This window comes from Dromiciops gliroides, chromosome 1 (assembly GCF_019393635.1).
Source record: "Dromiciops gliroides isolate mDroGli1 chromosome 1, mDroGli1.pri, whole genome shotgun sequence".
NCBI lineage: Eukaryota > Metazoa > Chordata > Mammalia > Microbiotheria > Microbiotheriidae > Dromiciops > Dromiciops gliroides.
The window spans coordinates 136,262,967-136,279,601 of NC_057861.1; the positions used below are offsets into that span (position 1 = coordinate 136,262,967).

Sequence of the window (16,635 nt, forward strand, 5' to 3'; positions counted from 1 at the left end):
GTACAGCAGTCTATTATTCCATAGACCCAATAGCATTAACCACTGGGAAAGGGCCTCTAACTGAAAAGAACTGCTCAAACTAGAACTAGAAAACTGTGAAGTAGAATATATGTATAATCCAGATTCTTATGGTATATTTGCATGAAATAAATTACAAATAGTCAAATTAAGGGGAAAAGTCATATAACATGATTAAAAACAGTGGAAATTTATATATTTTATAATTATGGAGTATTCATTACAAGATAAAAAAAATAATAAAAGAAAAAATAGATCATTTAAATTGTATAAAACTAAAAAGGTTTTGCTAAAAGCTAGAATAAAATAAGGAAAAGAAAATAAATATTTATATTATATATCTCTCCTAAAAGTCTGGAATCCAAAATCTATTAAGAATTTATAGAAATCTGTTGGCTGAAGAGCAATTTCTTGACAAACAAAAGGTAGTAAAGTACGAATAAAAGTTTCACAAGAAAATGCAGGATTAACAACCTTCAGAGGGAAAAAATGTTCAGAATCCATAATTAACCAAGAAATATAAATTAAAACAACAAATTAAGTATTTACAGTGTGCCAAAAATTCTCCTCAGCCCTAGAAATAATTTTTTTTTCAACAGGTCAGTCCCCTCTACCATGGTGCTCACATCTTAGTTGGAGGACTTAAAACGTATAGTAAGGTTCATCTGCAGAATGGATAGAAGGCCCCAATGGGCCTAAGGCTTTAGATGTAAGGTGGATGGCAAGACTAAGGATTCCTTGAGGTGCACTTGCAGGTCAGATAGCAATGCCTGGAGGCCTTGAGGGCATAGTGGCAGTACAGATGGTAAGGCCTAGTGGAGCTTAGGAAACCATGTCAGGGCAGATGGCAAAACCTGGCAGTTCTCCATCTTAACAGAAGAAATAGAATTAATGACTTTCTGTTCATCCAAGTGGTCTGAGCAGCCATGTTCACCCAGTAATTAGGGGTGAGCAGGGGAACCCTGGAGGGCTTGACCTACCACTTATGAGAAGAAGAGAATGGACCTGAAAGTTACAGAGCAATAGGGATTCTGTGTTCAGAGGGAGGGTCTTCTGCATGCATCTGGGCCTTCTTTTGACTCTGGGTTGGCCTACTTGTGGAAAGAAGTCACACTGATGACTTGTTAAATTTTCTTTTGATCTATGAATGTAATGCAATATCATTGCACTATAAAGAATACAAAGAATTCAGAGAAACATGAGAAGACGTGAATCTCTTTGTAACCAAAGAGTTAGTACATTAGTACATATATATGGAATAGATACTACAGATACATGATGAGTTGGATTCAAAATGAAAAATAGAAACAGCAGGCTAGATTGTATTTGGGGAATTTGATGTATATATACATTGTGCCTAATATAATAAATACTAATTCATTCATAAATAATTTTGTTAATAAATATTTGTTAAATGAATGAATGTCTCCCTTAAGGTCCAAACAGTTTCCTAGGCATAACAAGTTTATTTAAATCCTCCTATTCATAGATGGCACTGAACTAATTATAACTGCATCCAAATCTAGAACATTCTATCATCATTTAAGGAGAATCTACAGTCACAATGAAAAAAAAAACCATCAAAACAAAACCAACCCTTCATTACTTCAGTTCTCTCCCAAAGGTAATGTCCTCCTTCCCAAAGTACCCTATATTTAGCTACTTTGTATATATTTGTGTTTAAGTCTATATACATTGCATATAAAGTAAAATATATGTATTTGCACTATTATATGTTGATATCCTTGGTGTATATGTGTATTACCTTTATATATATATATAACATATAAATTTTAATTTAAAATGTATACATGTTTCATATGTGCACGTTGTCTCACCCATTAGAATATAAACTCATTGCAAGTAGGAATTGTTTTAGTCTTTTTTACCCTATCACCTGTACCTAGAACAGCGTCTGGTCCAAAATGGAGCTTAATAAGTTAACTAAGTTATTGATATTTCAATAAATCTGTTATTTCATTATTTTGAATATTACTTTCAACAATACAGATCACTACTCATTCATGATTTCTCATTCTTTGCAATTTTGGTCTAAGTCCTCGTGTAGATTCCTTACAGATGATCTAGTCAAAGTACTGGAGGCCATTTTCTAGGTCCGTTTACATAATTTACATACTGGTCTAACATTTTGATTATAATTCATTTTTCTATATGACTGGCTCTCTTCCTATACTAAAAATACATTTGTTAAATATTATTCTTTATACTACTTCTTGCATGTTGGAAATATGTTTGGAAATATGGTGCAATTCACTTGCACCCATAATTCATTTCTGCTCTACCCTTTGGGGTTAACCATACTTTTGATTCTTTGCAGCTTTCTGACAGATGATGAGGTCTTCCAGATGCTCCTATTTGTGGATGATATTACACTTAGTGCATTAAGCCTCAGAATATAACAAAACCTTCCCAATGAAATATATAACAAACTAAATAGAAGCCATCAACAAGAATTTACTAAGTTCTAACGATGTGCCAGGTACTGTGCTGAGCACTGCTTATACAGCTACAAGCAAAAAAGAACAACAGCCATACCCTCAAGGAGATAACATTGTAATGGAGGTGGGGGTGGGAACAGTGCAGAAAAAGAGCTAAAAATATGGTTTTATTAATGGAAATGTCACTTAAAAAACTGCATTACCCTCTGCTTAGGAGCTATGCTCAAGAGACCATGAAGCCATGGAGGTCAAGGAAAAAGGTATCTTTCAGGGGCAAGGTGGAAAACGTTCAAGGAGAGTCAAGAGAAGAGCCAGGACAGGAATGAAAACATGGCTGGCCTGGGCAAGTTCCTTCATATGGAGGTTCTGGGAGAAACAGACCAATCAGAGGAAGGGACCCATGGGGCACAGTGAACTTCCAGGCTGAGTGGACAAGGAGTAGAAAAACAAACAAACAAAAAATAATGGAAAAAAATGCCTACAGCCTAGTCTGTGACAAGCAGTTGAAAAGTTAGTACATTAATCGTTAGTAGATGAGTTTGTACATTAGCATATATATTTAGAATAGGTATGGCAGATAGATGATGAGTTGAGTTCAAATTTGAAAAAGAGGGATACAGCAGGAAGGATTGTATTTGGGAAATTCTATGTGTTTTTAATTCTCCCAAACTGCTCCTCAGCATAAATACACATCCTTTTAAAAATGTTCTCTGTTAATGCTGTGTGGTTTTGAATATTAGAGCTCCACAGTCTCTGAAGAAGTAGATTTGTAACAAAAGACAAAGTGGATGAAAGATGTATATAGCCCAAATTGACAGATAGACCTTTAAATGTGTTCATTGATGTGTATCTTGGAATAGACAAATTTAAAAGTATTTACTCTATTCAAAGCACTGTGTTAAGTGTTAGGGACACAAATTGCAAAGCAAGATAGTGCCCTATTCTCAAACAATTTACATTCTAAAAGAGAATATAATATATGGAAGAAGTTTCAGCTGCAAGTCAAATGGAAAGGTCTCCTGGTTCCTAGGGTGTAGCAGCAAAGAAGGTAGTAATGTATTTTATTTAATGTCATTTCCACCAATAAAACCCTATTAGTTCATGATGCCAAATCATTTGACAGTTCCAAGGTAAAAGGGGATTCTGGGAAGGAAAACAGGGAAGCAAAACTAGCTGATACAGCAACCACATCTGACATTGTTTACAATATTTGGCACACAAAGTATTTCATCCCTCCAAGGAAATTAGGAAAATGAATTTCTCTTCTGGCTCCAAAATACATAATTATATCATTATAATTACAAAGCGTTGAGATTTATTTTTATTGTCTTTGTGCTTATATTATGGTCTTCCTGACTTCTGGCCCAACACTCTATCCAATGAGCCATCTAGCTTTCCCTGGAGTAAGGAGTCCTAGGTTTAAACCCTGGTTTATTATTCCTTGTGTGACCTTAGCAAACTTACTTCATTCTTCTGGGGCTAAGTAACATCATCTATAAAACTATAGCATTGAATTATGTGGTGGAGAATCACAAAATACTGCATGCTCAAAAGAATTTATCAATAACATAAAAATATAATGGATATATACACTTTCAGGATGTTGGCAAATTCTACTTATATCTTCAAAGAAGTGGCACAAAAGACATAGTTGAATACATTTAGGGCAATAAAATGAGGTAGGGCAAAAAAGGAGGTTTCAAGAGTGAGAATGAGAAACAGATGATCATTGGTTAGAGTCCCAGTGGAAGATGTTTGAGAGATAATGAATAATCATTGAAATGGAAGAAATGTGAATAATCTAAAGTCTGTATCGATTGAAGAATAGCCACATAGATGAAATTATGAATTTTTCAAAGCATCAAAGCATTTAAGTCAAAGTTAACCCATGTTCCTCCAATTTTCAATCCATTTTCTTGTCATTTAGTCTCTTCCCAGTTTCTTCAAATACCACCAAAAATGGATATTCATTCTTTCATTAATCCCCCCAATTTGTTAAGTGTTCATGAAATAGCATAATTCATCACTTTCATATTTAAGGACTATTTCCAGTAATTTCATTAATTAAATATAACAAGAAATTTTTAGAAAGAAGCAAGGAGATAGTCAATTGTTGATGGTGACTCCTGGGCATTAATTAGACTCAGGAATAAATATGGATGATCTCTTTTGGTCCCTTCTAAGTCCAGGAATTATGACTAAATAAAATCAAGTAAGCAGCTCCAGCTTTATTTGCTCAGTAGGGGAAAGAGAAGAGAAGTAGATGGAGAGGCAGATAGGGTAGACATAGCTCAAAAGGAAGAGATCATTGTTTGATGTTAAATTGTTTATTTGCAATCAGCAAAGTTTAAGGAGACACCTCACCTCTTGAAATATTTTCCCAAAATATAAAGTTATAACAGTTGCTTTTTTAAAGCAGGTTTTCTATCTTGTGTTATAGAACCTCGGAAAACCATAGCCTTTTAAATTTGGATGGGACTTTAGAAGTAACTTGGTATAATAACCCCTATTGAACTTTACTACATTCCTTGGCTGACTCCTACACAAAGCATGTCACCTCTCTCTAGTAATTTTAGTCCAACCTTTATCTGAAGCATGAAAGCCTGTCAAATGGTCATGTGGCCTTTATTGAACATCTCCATGAATGGGGAACTCACTGCTTTATTAAAGGCAATTTTATGTTCCTGTATTTTTTTACTCTTTGGCAATTTTAGATGTTCTTCATTTCCCTTTCCATTCCTACCAACAACCCCCATAAGAACAAAAAGAAAAAGGCTTAAAGAAACCTTATATTACTTTTGAAACGTTGACAATCAAATTAAGCATTATGAAGTACACTGCTTCATAGAGACAAATTGCTTCCAATTTTTGCCTCCTACTGCCACTCAGATAAGGAATTATTCATTCTCATTATGGTAGCACTTAGAGACAAAAATAAAAGATTTTTCCATTATACAAGGAGCAACATCTGTTATTAATTTTGAAATCTTTTGGCAGTTGCATGTTATTTTCAATGTTGATTTCAGCCTGCTTGCGTTTCTTTTCTTGAAAGTTTGAAATGAATTGAATAAAAGAATAATCAAATGCCACCCAAATTTTCACTCTACTTAGGTAATCCTATGTTAAATCACATGGATACTGAGAATATATTACTTGTGATTTCTGTAAGTCTCCACTGGCAGGTCCAGATGCACATAACACATACAGATAATTATTATGGACATTTGGGGATCTCAAACTTTAGGCGATGTTATAAAATTCATGTACCAGTAAGAAAAATAATTACTTATGCTAGAAATAATAGTGTCAGAGAAAGTAACTGCTTAATCCTTTACTTTAACCAATGATTAAAAAATGTGGTAATTGGACTATAAAGACAGAACATGAAACACAAGTTGAAGAAAGGAAATAGAGTTTATATAATTAAAGAATATTAGGTTTGTTTGGGTTTTTTATTACATGGAAAGGAAAGGAACAAACACAGATATCACCTCATTACTAGTCACTTCATGAACAGAGATAATAAGGTAATAAAACTTCATTTAAAAAAGAAGTCTTTGGTTTTTTGTGAAAATGACAATTTGACATGATATAATAATGCTGAGTAGGATAAAAATAATTTAACTGTTTAAAGACACAAGATGTATCAGGAAAATCAGTAAATCAAAGTCAGGAAAACAAAATTATGAACATCCTAAGATGTTGAAGGCATTAATAAATATGATTGCAAAGGACTGGTCATTCAGGGGACTCAAAAAGGAAATGAGAGTAAAATAGAATTTAGGAAAGCTCCTGTAATTTAGAGAAGAAAGGCATAAAGTTCTTTGTATCACTAGAGCCTAGCATAATACTTAACAGATAGTAGGTGCTTAATAAATTTTTCTTGATCCAAATAGAATAACTGAAAAACACAAGAATCAATCTGTATCGACCCATAAAAATCAGGGATATTGAGAAGCAACCAATAAAGCTTTGGGAAGACTAAAATATAACTCAACAAATTAATTTGTTTTGATGCTAGAATACCAAGTTACACAGATTAGAGGGGAAAGTGAATGTGATCTTTGTCTCTTTCCTCTGATTCCCATCGCAATTTTGCATTGCTCTTATGACACTTATACTATGAAGCGTTTGAATATGTGATCTAATTTCTTCTCTAAGGCTATAAGCTCTTTGGGGTCAGGGATAGTATCCTACTCATAGAAAGCATGCATTTAGAACTGGAAAGGATCTTAGAAGTCATTCAATCCTCTCCTTTTAAAAATAAGGACATGGATGCATCATTTGTCCAAGTTCTCATGGTGCCTAACATTGTCCCTTTGGCATATTAGTAAATAAATATTTATTAAATAAATGTTAAATAAATGGATTCTATAAAATAAATGAGCATTTCATTAATAGCCTAGGAAAGCATGGTATAGATGAATGACTCACTTCTTTCTTTTTCATTCCCTAAAATTCTAACTCTAATACAGTGATAAGGTCAGTTCTAGAGTAATGAACTCTATCCAAATTGTTCTGATAGTCATAGATTTTCTTTTTATCAAAAAATTCCTAAAGATGCTTCATGGAGTCATTTGGGTTTCATAAAACACAGGGTAAAAACTATTTCTAGAACAAATATGTAGTTCAGATTCTGTGGAGTACAGTGAACAGAAAGTGAGTCTTAGAAATATGATGACCAGGGTTCAAGTTCCACTTATTACATGTAATGGAATTGTGACACTGGGCAAAGCACTCAGTACCCCCAGGTAACTTTTTAAGACTATAACTTTCAGGGAAGGTGCCAACCTGCCTTGGAAAAGGTAGTTTTCTTCTGCCAATAAAATTAAGGTTCAATTTTCAAAAGTACCTAGCTAGTAGTAAACAACTCACTGGTGATCATACCTAAATCATTCTCTTTTTTTGTTTGTTTTGTTTTGGTTTGGTTTTTGTGAGGCAATTGGGGTTAAGTGACTTGCCCAGGATCACACAGCTAGTAAGTGTCAAGTGTCTGAGGCCGGATTTAAATTTAGGTCCTCCTGAATCCAGGGCCAGTGCTCTATCCACTGCGCCACCTAGCTGCCCCCATACCTAAATCATTCTTACTAGTAATTGCATAAGTTTGAAGAACAGATGTAGTAATAGGACTAATAACATTTCATTTTTTTTATCATTAACCTTGATCAAGGTTCTGTGTCCTACAAGAGAACACACAATAGAATAGTATTCATCACACCTAAGAAAAATAAATGGAATTCAAAGTGACCAGCAAGTTGGAGTTAAGTCCATAAAGTCCAATTGACTGTTAATAAGTCAATAAAATGATATGATGGGGAAAATCAACTAACTTAACAAGAGGAAGAAAGTGTGGCTAAATGTAAAGACAGCAAGAAATATATTTCAAAATTAAGCTGAATGTGAGTCAGCAATAGAGTGCTGTTATGTAAAAAAAAGAAATGGACATGATATGGGGATATGTAAACTGGATTATGCCATGCAAGAGTCTGGAAATAATCCTTCTATATTTGGCCTTGGCTGATGCTATCTTCAGTACTAAAATGCAGTGTCCAGCTCTGCTTTGCATATTTTTAAAGGATTTTGAGAACAAAAAGAGAGGACATAAAAGAGGAATATAAATGATGTTCCCACAAGGGAAATTTAAGAGTTGAAGTTATTTATCCTGGAGAAAAAAAAGTATGACTATCTGTAAATGCCGAATGATTAACAAAAGAAGGATGCTCGTGCATTGTTCTCTAGCTCAACAAATAGCCAAAGTCAAAAATGGGGAAAAGGGCACCAAAAGACAATTTGGTTAAACATAATCAATAATTGCTTATTAAGATCTAACTGTATGTCCTTTACTGTACTGGACACAGAAGGAATGAAACAATCCCTCCTCACAAGAAGCATCCATTCTAATGAAGAAGTACCACAAGCACATATGTGAATTTATGCCATTGATTATAAAGTGAATAAATGAAAATTATCCTTGGACAAGTTAGGTTTAAGATGTCCCCAGGACATCAAGTTTGTCCCAATAGACAATTGATGTTATGGGACTGAAGCTCAGAAAAAAAAAAACTGGGACAGAGACATGGATCCAGAGATCATCTTCATAAAAATCACAGTTAAACACAGAGGTGCTAATAAAGTTACTTAGAGTACAAAGAAAGGAGACCTAGGGCAGAACCTCAGGGAATGCCCACAAATAGGGAGAGTGATATGGATGATGAACCAGCAAAGGAGTCTGGGGGTTGGTCAGAGAAGTAGGCAGAGAACCAGGAGAGAATAGAGTCATAAAAACTTAAAGAGGAAAAGAGTATCAAGGACACTAGGGTGGTCAACAGAGTCAAATACAGGAAACAAGACAGGAAGAATAAAGATTGAACAACTTCCAAATCATGGGTATGGTGAAACACTGAAACATATCAACAAGTTTGGTTATGAAATCACACTCCTTGGAACTTTATAAAAGTGGCATAGATAACTATCTCTCCTTTGGGAGCACAAGAACTCTGACTTTAATCATTTAACTGAAATTGTTCTCTCCAATATTACCAATTATCTCTTGATTGCCTGATTCAATAGCTTCTTCTCAATTCTTTCTGAATCTTCTTGCCCTCCCTGAAACATTTGACACTGTTAATCATCTCCTTGATGTTCTCTCCTCTCTAAGTTCTTGTGACACTGTGCTCTCTGATTGTCTTCTTATTAGGATAGTCTCTCCTCAACACCCTCTGCTGGATCTTGATCCAGGTCACGTCACTAGTGTTTATGTCCTCCAAGTCTCTGTCCTGGGCCGTCTTTTCATGTCTCTCACCCCCATATGTTAAATTATCCTCTCTGTGCAAATAATTTCCAGATCTATATATTCAGCCTTGATCTCCAGTCTCATATCATCAATTGTACATTTTCCTTTGTGTGTGTGTGCGGGGGGGGGGGGGGGTGTTGGCAATTGGGGTTAAGTGACTTGCCCAGGGTCACACAGCTAGTAATTGTTAATTGTCTGAGGCTAGATTTGAACTCAGGTCCTCCTAAATCCAGGGCCAGTGCTCTATCCACTGCGCCATCTAGCTGCCCTGATTGTACATTTTATTTGAATTGTTTTTAGTATCTCAAACTCACATCTAAAAGAGAACTCATTATCTTTTCCCAAAATGATCTCCTCTTCCTTTTTTTCCTATCATATTTAAGGGTACCACCATCATTCCAATTACCCAGGCTGACATTATCAATGTCATCCTTGAATCTTGCTTTTACCTTCATATCTTTCATATACAACCCTTTTTCTATATTTACACTGTCACTGTCTGCATACTGGATCTCTGAAATTATCCTTCATTTACACTATCTATGCCTTGGATATACTTATTTATTTGTATGTTGTCTCCTTTAGAATTTGGGCTTCTAGAGGGAAAAGAGAATTTTTGTTTGATTTTTTAAAAACTTCTCTGTACCCCCTAGAACTTCACAAGGTGCCTAGTTCTTAATAAATGCTTGTTGAGTGACTTCTTATTGACAGATCACCTAAGAAATCCATGTCATATTTACCATCTTAATGAGAAGTGGGGATATGAGACAATTTCAGTATTGTAATATGGACACTCTTGTCCATACAACTCTAATCCATAGGGAAGGGCTGCTTTACTTGGTTTTCCTTCCTAAGTGAAATTACAGTATAGTTGGTTACATATGTAGGACTGCCTAAGAATTTTGTGAAGTAAATAACTGGAAGATTCAGGTAAAAGAAGACAAAGATCATGGGATCACAGATCTAGCTCTGAAGGGAACCTCAGAGTCCATCTTATCCAATTACCTCATTTTACAGGTTGGTTAAGAGACTGAGTTCAAGACATGTTGAATGGTTTGCCCAAAGTCACATATGGAATAAAAGTCAGAGGTGAAATGTGACTTCCAGGATCCTCTGACTTAAAAGTCAAGGCTCTTTTCACTATGCCATACTTCCCCTAAAGGCATCCTCTTTGCCTCTCACTGCCATCCAAGGGCACCTCTTAAGAATAAAGCTAAGGAATCCAGGTACTGACAAAGTGAGAACTGTACCATGAAAGGCATTTGGATTATTTTTGTGTTTACCTAATGTAGTGGCAATTTGTAGATGGTTTTGTTGCATAAAGAAAACAAAATGTACCTGATCTGTCTGCCTGGATAGGTTGTTATAAGGATCAAGTGAGAAAATTAATATAAAAAATCTTTGAAAGTCATAAAACAATATGCAAATACCAAATATAATTTAGAAGTATATTATTGTCATTACTGTATTATAACTTTTAGTTTTTCTGTAATTTACAAATATAGATCCTATTGTATCCTGTGCAACAAATGACCATGCCTGCAATAAATTTAGCCAAAATTAAAGTTTCTATTTTTTTTATAATTTTATGTAGTAAGAAAAGAAGGAATCTCAGGCATGGATGAGACCTTGAGGAAGCATCCTATCAACCTTCCTCATCCTCCATACAGCCTTACATTTAAACTCTCCAACATAGAGAAGAATCTACTTTTTCTGCTCTCTTTTCAGACATATGGTAAAGTTTAAGTTTTTGGAGGCATTGCTACTGTTTAAGTAAATGAAATTATTCTGTGCTCTAAGGTGAGTTGATCAGTACAGATGCTGATCTTAATGCCCCACTTTAAATATGGAATCATATTAAAATTAAACAAACATCATTAAAATGCAATTGAAAGAAGTTTACAGAAATACACAATTATGTTAAAGAAGAAAATGGTCAGTTATTTAATACAGAGACTAAATGAAGTCAAAGGGGCTTGCCTTGACTTTGAATAATATCATATGCATGTTTTAACGATATACACTTTTATATGACTTGAAATTTTCCTCATCAGATCAATCTGAGATCTAAGATTTTAAAATGTTTTATATACATTGTAATTTTTTAAAATTTAAGAGAATTCTGGTTGAAAATATTTGACCAATCCACAAAATAAAAGCAGGGTAATCAATATGTAATCAGTGACCAACAATGGAAACAAAGATGATTAAAATATAGAACTTACCTTTTTCACTTACACTCTCACTCTCAATCTCAACATCATCACAGCTTGTATATTCTGGTGTGGAAGCCAATTCCTCTTCTGAGCTACTCAAGGAAACCTGCCGCATTTTACCTCCTTTCTTTGTTTTATGAGGCTTTGGTGGTGGAGGTCTTACTGACTCAGACTGGTCTGAGCTGAGGGAATCATTCCTTAGCATGGTTTCCATTTTTTCACGTTTTGTTTTCCGAACAGCAGAACTGGGGTCTAAGTGGTGTGGTTTCCTTAATGAGTCTGTGCGCCTCATGTCAGGTCTATCAAGAGGGATTGGACTCCTCCGAGGGGTAGGAGGGCTATGATTTGTGGTCCTCTGACGATTAGGACTGGGTCCCTGAGCCTCTTGAGTTCTTTCCATTGAGTAAGAGCGCTGATTTTCCATGGCTGCCCTGCGCTCTGATGTGGACCTTTGCCTTGACTGCCTTTCCATTCTCAGCATAGGAATCCTAGAATCTTCAAGCTCCGTGTTAGCCAATGAAACATCACTATGCCTTCGTTCATGTCGTGCTCGGGACACTTCGGCATGGATACGCATTTGTTCTTCATAAGGCTGTGGCTTTACTGGGTAACGAGCCAAATTAGGGTCACTTCGGTAGCGTGCTTGGTATTCCTCCTCCCTCCTTTGCCTTTCATATTCATCCCTATTCTCCACATCCTCATCATCTATATACTCTTTGGAACGTCTACGACTTCTCCTGTTGGAGTCCCTATAATCTACATGTTCAGGTTCTTCAAACAATTGAGGTCCATGATGAGATCTCCTTTCAGCATAATCTGAAGGAGATCTAGGCATTGCACTGTCTGATGTAGCATACTGGGAGTATTCCTCTCTCTCTTCCTGTTGATCGTATCTTCTATTCTGTTCTCTGGATATTGATGGGCTCCTTTTCCTAGGTAGTCAAAGAAAATAGAAGGTAAGAAGAGGGACATTTACCTTTTTTATGTCATGGTGATTCGCAAAGTAGATGCAATATTAAAATCAATCACATTTCAATGCAAAAGGAGTTATTCTGTGCTTTTCCAATTAAAATATACTCATTAATATGGAAATATATTTTTCATGATTGCACATATATAACCTTTATCACATTGCTTACCAATTCAGAGAGAGGGGATGGGAAAGAAGAAGGCAAAGGATTTGGAACTAAAAAATTTTAAATGAATATTTAAAATTGTCTTTACATGTAATCTTGGGGAAATGAAATATTTTAAAATTCAATAATATCTTAATAGGAGTGTTATAAATATTAATTTCATTCAGATGAAAATACTTTTATGACATAATTATCGAACTATTGTTCTGTTATATAGTGAGTAAAGTTATACCATTAAGTTTATCATGTTGATCAACTCCATTGGTCAGCTGCTTCCACATTTCCATCTACTATAATGTACTTTCTTTAATGGATTGTCTCCCTATTAAAATGTAAGCTCTTTCAGAATAAATACTATCTTGCTTTATTAAGTGTATCCCTATCACTTAGCACAGTAATCAATAAATACATATATTTTCATTCATTAATTCATGAGGTTCCTCCTATAAATTCCTATTAAATAATTTGGAAACACTTGATTATGGCTTTCCTTCTATGATTCTTTAATTCTTGCCCTTTGTTGGAGTTATGTGACCCTGGACACACTGCTTAGCCTCTCAGTGTCTCCCAGATAACCCAAAACAAAATCAAAACCTTGTATGAATGAGTAGACTATCAAGTCCTAAGAAGCAAATATTTTGTCTTTGACTTCTTTTGTACCCATATGATATAGCAAAATCATATGTAGAGGACACTCAATGAATGCTAGTTTTGAACCTATTCTAGATCATAAATGAGAATATGAATTTTTTAAAATAACATTAATTGACTTTATATTGTATTTTTAGTTATCATTGACTTCTTCACATATAAAACTGTGCATATTATCTTTCCTTTATAAACCTGCTCTTCTTTAAAACTTCTCTATTTCTTACTGTGGCAATGCCACTCACTGCTAATGTCAGAAGCCTTGCCCTTATCATTAACACTCCTATTTTCCTTCACATCTCAAATTGAAGTCAGTTACCAAGTTCTGTAGATTCTATTTCAGCAGCATGTCTCCCATCTGTTCTCACTTCTCTAGCTCCATTGCCACAACCCTAATATAAACTCCTATTGTCACCTGCCTCCCAGGCTCTCCTTCATGCTAGTCACCTTTCGTTCTGTTGCTAGACTTAACTTCCATATCTGTAGAGTTGATCCTGTCACACATCTGTGAAAAAATATCCAATGCTTCCCTATTGCCCAGTAAGTAGAATTCAAACTCCTTTGTCTGGAACTCAGGACTATTCAAAACCTAGCATTTTACTGTCTTCCCAGACTTTTCTTATATTATTCTCTTCCATATGCCTCATGCTCTAGCTTAGAAGGACTACTCTGAGTCTCTGTAAACATTCTGTGTGTTTTACTCTATGCCTTTGCTCACATCGTTCAATAAAGTAAACCCCCATGAAGTCCCTACTCCATGCAAGACACTATACTAGGCGATGCAAAGACAAAAACAAAATAGTTCCAGATTTCAAAGAGTTTAATTATATCCACCTTCTTGTGGAATGTCCTTCCTCTCCTCTCAGTTAAATTCTTACCCACTATTTTTCAACTTACTGTGCCCTTCTCCATGAAGTCTCTTCATATTATCTGTTGTTGAAAATAATCATCCCCTAGGATGTCTTAAACACTCTGTACTTCTTTAATGTATATATCCCTAAATGGAGTTCATCAGGAGTCCAACCTTGGTAGTGTTCTATTCTGTTCAATATGTTGATTAATTACATGGGTAGAGGTAAGGATGACAAGCTTATCAAATGTATCATTGTATATTGGCATTTGTATATGTGTCTTTTCTCCCTATTAGACTGTAAGCTCAGTGAAGGGCAGGGACTCTGCTTTACCTAAACTTTAACTGTCCCTTAGAGTCGCTGCAAATAGTTCTTTGAATTTATTCATTTATTCAACAAAGATTTATCTAGTCTATTACGCAATATAGACTCAATAATGGTTTGTTAAATTGAATTTAATTAAATTTATTTAAACTGGGGGCAGCTAGGTGACTCAGCGGATAAAGCACTGGCCCTGGATTCAGGAAGACCTTAGCTCAAACCCGGCCTCAGACACTTGACTCTTACTAGCTGTGTGACCCTGGACACTTATTGCCCCACAAAAAAACAAAACAAAATAAAACAAAAACAAACAAACAAATAAATAAATAAATATGAGCTAAAAATGAATTATGACAATAAGAATCTACTATTTAGTGACCCTAAATTACTGTTAACATTGTTAGTCATAAACAATATTTTCATTAGGCTTCAAAGAAGATAAAAACTTTTTGAAAGATTTGCTATTTGTATTAGATACTATGGTTGCAGAAAATGAAGAGCAGTATAAAGTTTATAAGTACTTTTTCTGCTGAAAATATGTTCAAGTATATGACCTTACTATAGGATTTTTAATTGCATCTTAAGAGGGAACAATGTATATTTTCTTTCTACTAGGTGCCAGAATTTTCTTCTTATTCTTGACACAATCAATCAATAAATAATTATTAGACCCTTACCACATGTCAGGCACAGTTATGCACTGGAGATATAAAAGAAAAATTATATTATTCTTGTTCTCAATAAGCTTACATTCTATCGGGTGTAACCATCTTAGTTCAGAACCTCATCATCCTTCACCTGGACTATTAAAGTTCTTTCCTAATTAGTGTCCTTGATTTAAGCTTTCCCCTATTCTAACCAATCTTCCATGCAACCACAAAATGTATTTTTTCTTTAAGTGCAAATCTGATTGTGGCATTCCCCTACTCAATAAAATCAGGCCACTCCTCGTTTCCTCTAAGACAAAATATAAACTTTTCTGGATTAGAAAGCCCTTCACAATTTGTCCCCAACTTTCCTTTTCAGCCGCATTATTTAGTACTTTCCTTTCCATACTCTACAATCTACCCTAAGTGGAGGATAAATACTGAGTGTGGGCAATTAAGGTATCTTTGGAGAGAGCAGTTACAGTTGAGTGATGAGGACAGAAATCTGAGTGCAAAGGACTTCGAAGTGACTTCAAATACAAGAAGTTGAGGCAATTTGTGGACATTTTTTCCTAGGAGTTTGGCTGAGAAAGGGATGAGAGATATAGAATGATAGCTTGAGGGGATGGTAGAGTGTAGTGAACATTTTTTTTAAGGATGAGGGGAACTTGAACATGTTTGTAGGCATCAGGGAATGAGCAATTAGAGAGAGGCTGAAGATGATGATGTAGGTGTCAGGGAGGAGAGAAGAGGATAATCCTTGAGTAGAGCAAGCTCCTGGAGATGACTGCAAAATGCTGCACTTCCCTGTCATTTTACTAGACCTGGTCAGAAAAGTGGACTTCAAGTCCTGGAGGTACCACTTACTAGCTCTGCAACCTTAAGCAAGTAACCTATCCTGGCTGGTGTCAGTTTACTGAATTGTAAAATAAAATGGTAGAAGGTATTAATTTTCCTTTTGTCTTTATGTATTCAGTGTCTAGAACAGTGAGTTGTACAAACACAAAAGGAAAGATCTGTGATTTTCTCAGATTAGAGAACTCCTGGTATAGGAAAATCTTCCACCCATAAAGATCCAGCTTATAGCTCATTTATAATTATGGAAGAAAACAAGCATTTATTTAGCACCTACTATGTGCCAGGCCCAGCGCTGAACACCTTATGAATATTGTTTCCTTTGATCCTTACAACAACTCCAGGAGGTAGATCCCCCTTTTAGTTCAGTAAAGGAAAAGTGATTTGCCCAGCATTGCACAACTAGTAATTATCTAAGGTTGGATTTGAACCCAGGTCTCCCCAGTTTCAGGACCAGTATTCTATCCATAATGAGACCCTGTGATCCTCAAAGGGCCTGTGTTTCCCATCATCCTATCAGAATTCTAGTGGTATTCCTGGGGTAGGAATGGCTAGCAGCAATGCCTTTATCAGGAGCCAAAAACAGACTGGAAATGATGAGGAAAAACAGAATCAGAGCTCTAAAGTAGGCCCAGTAGAAAGCTGTAGCATGGCTAAGAGGAACTTCATTAGTACCTAGCCTAGAAGGAGG

The 16,635-nt window shown here is 35.4% G+C and overlaps 1 protein-coding gene across 42 annotated transcripts in view; it reads right to left on the reverse strand.

Annotated features, from left to right (window-relative positions):
• Positions 1-16,635, reverse strand: part of RIMS2 (regulating synaptic membrane exocytosis 2) — an 821,964-nt gene that overhangs the window by 447,739 nt on the left and 357,590 nt on the right. For all 42 annotated transcript variants that reach the window (XM_043983649.1, XM_043983450.1, XM_043983385.1 and 39 more), the window contains one exon: positions 11,496-12,418. In XM_043983649.1, the coding sequence (XP_043839584.1) occupies positions 11,496-12,418 (923 nt within the window). The remainder of the gene's footprint in view (positions 1-11,495; positions 12,419-16,635) is intronic.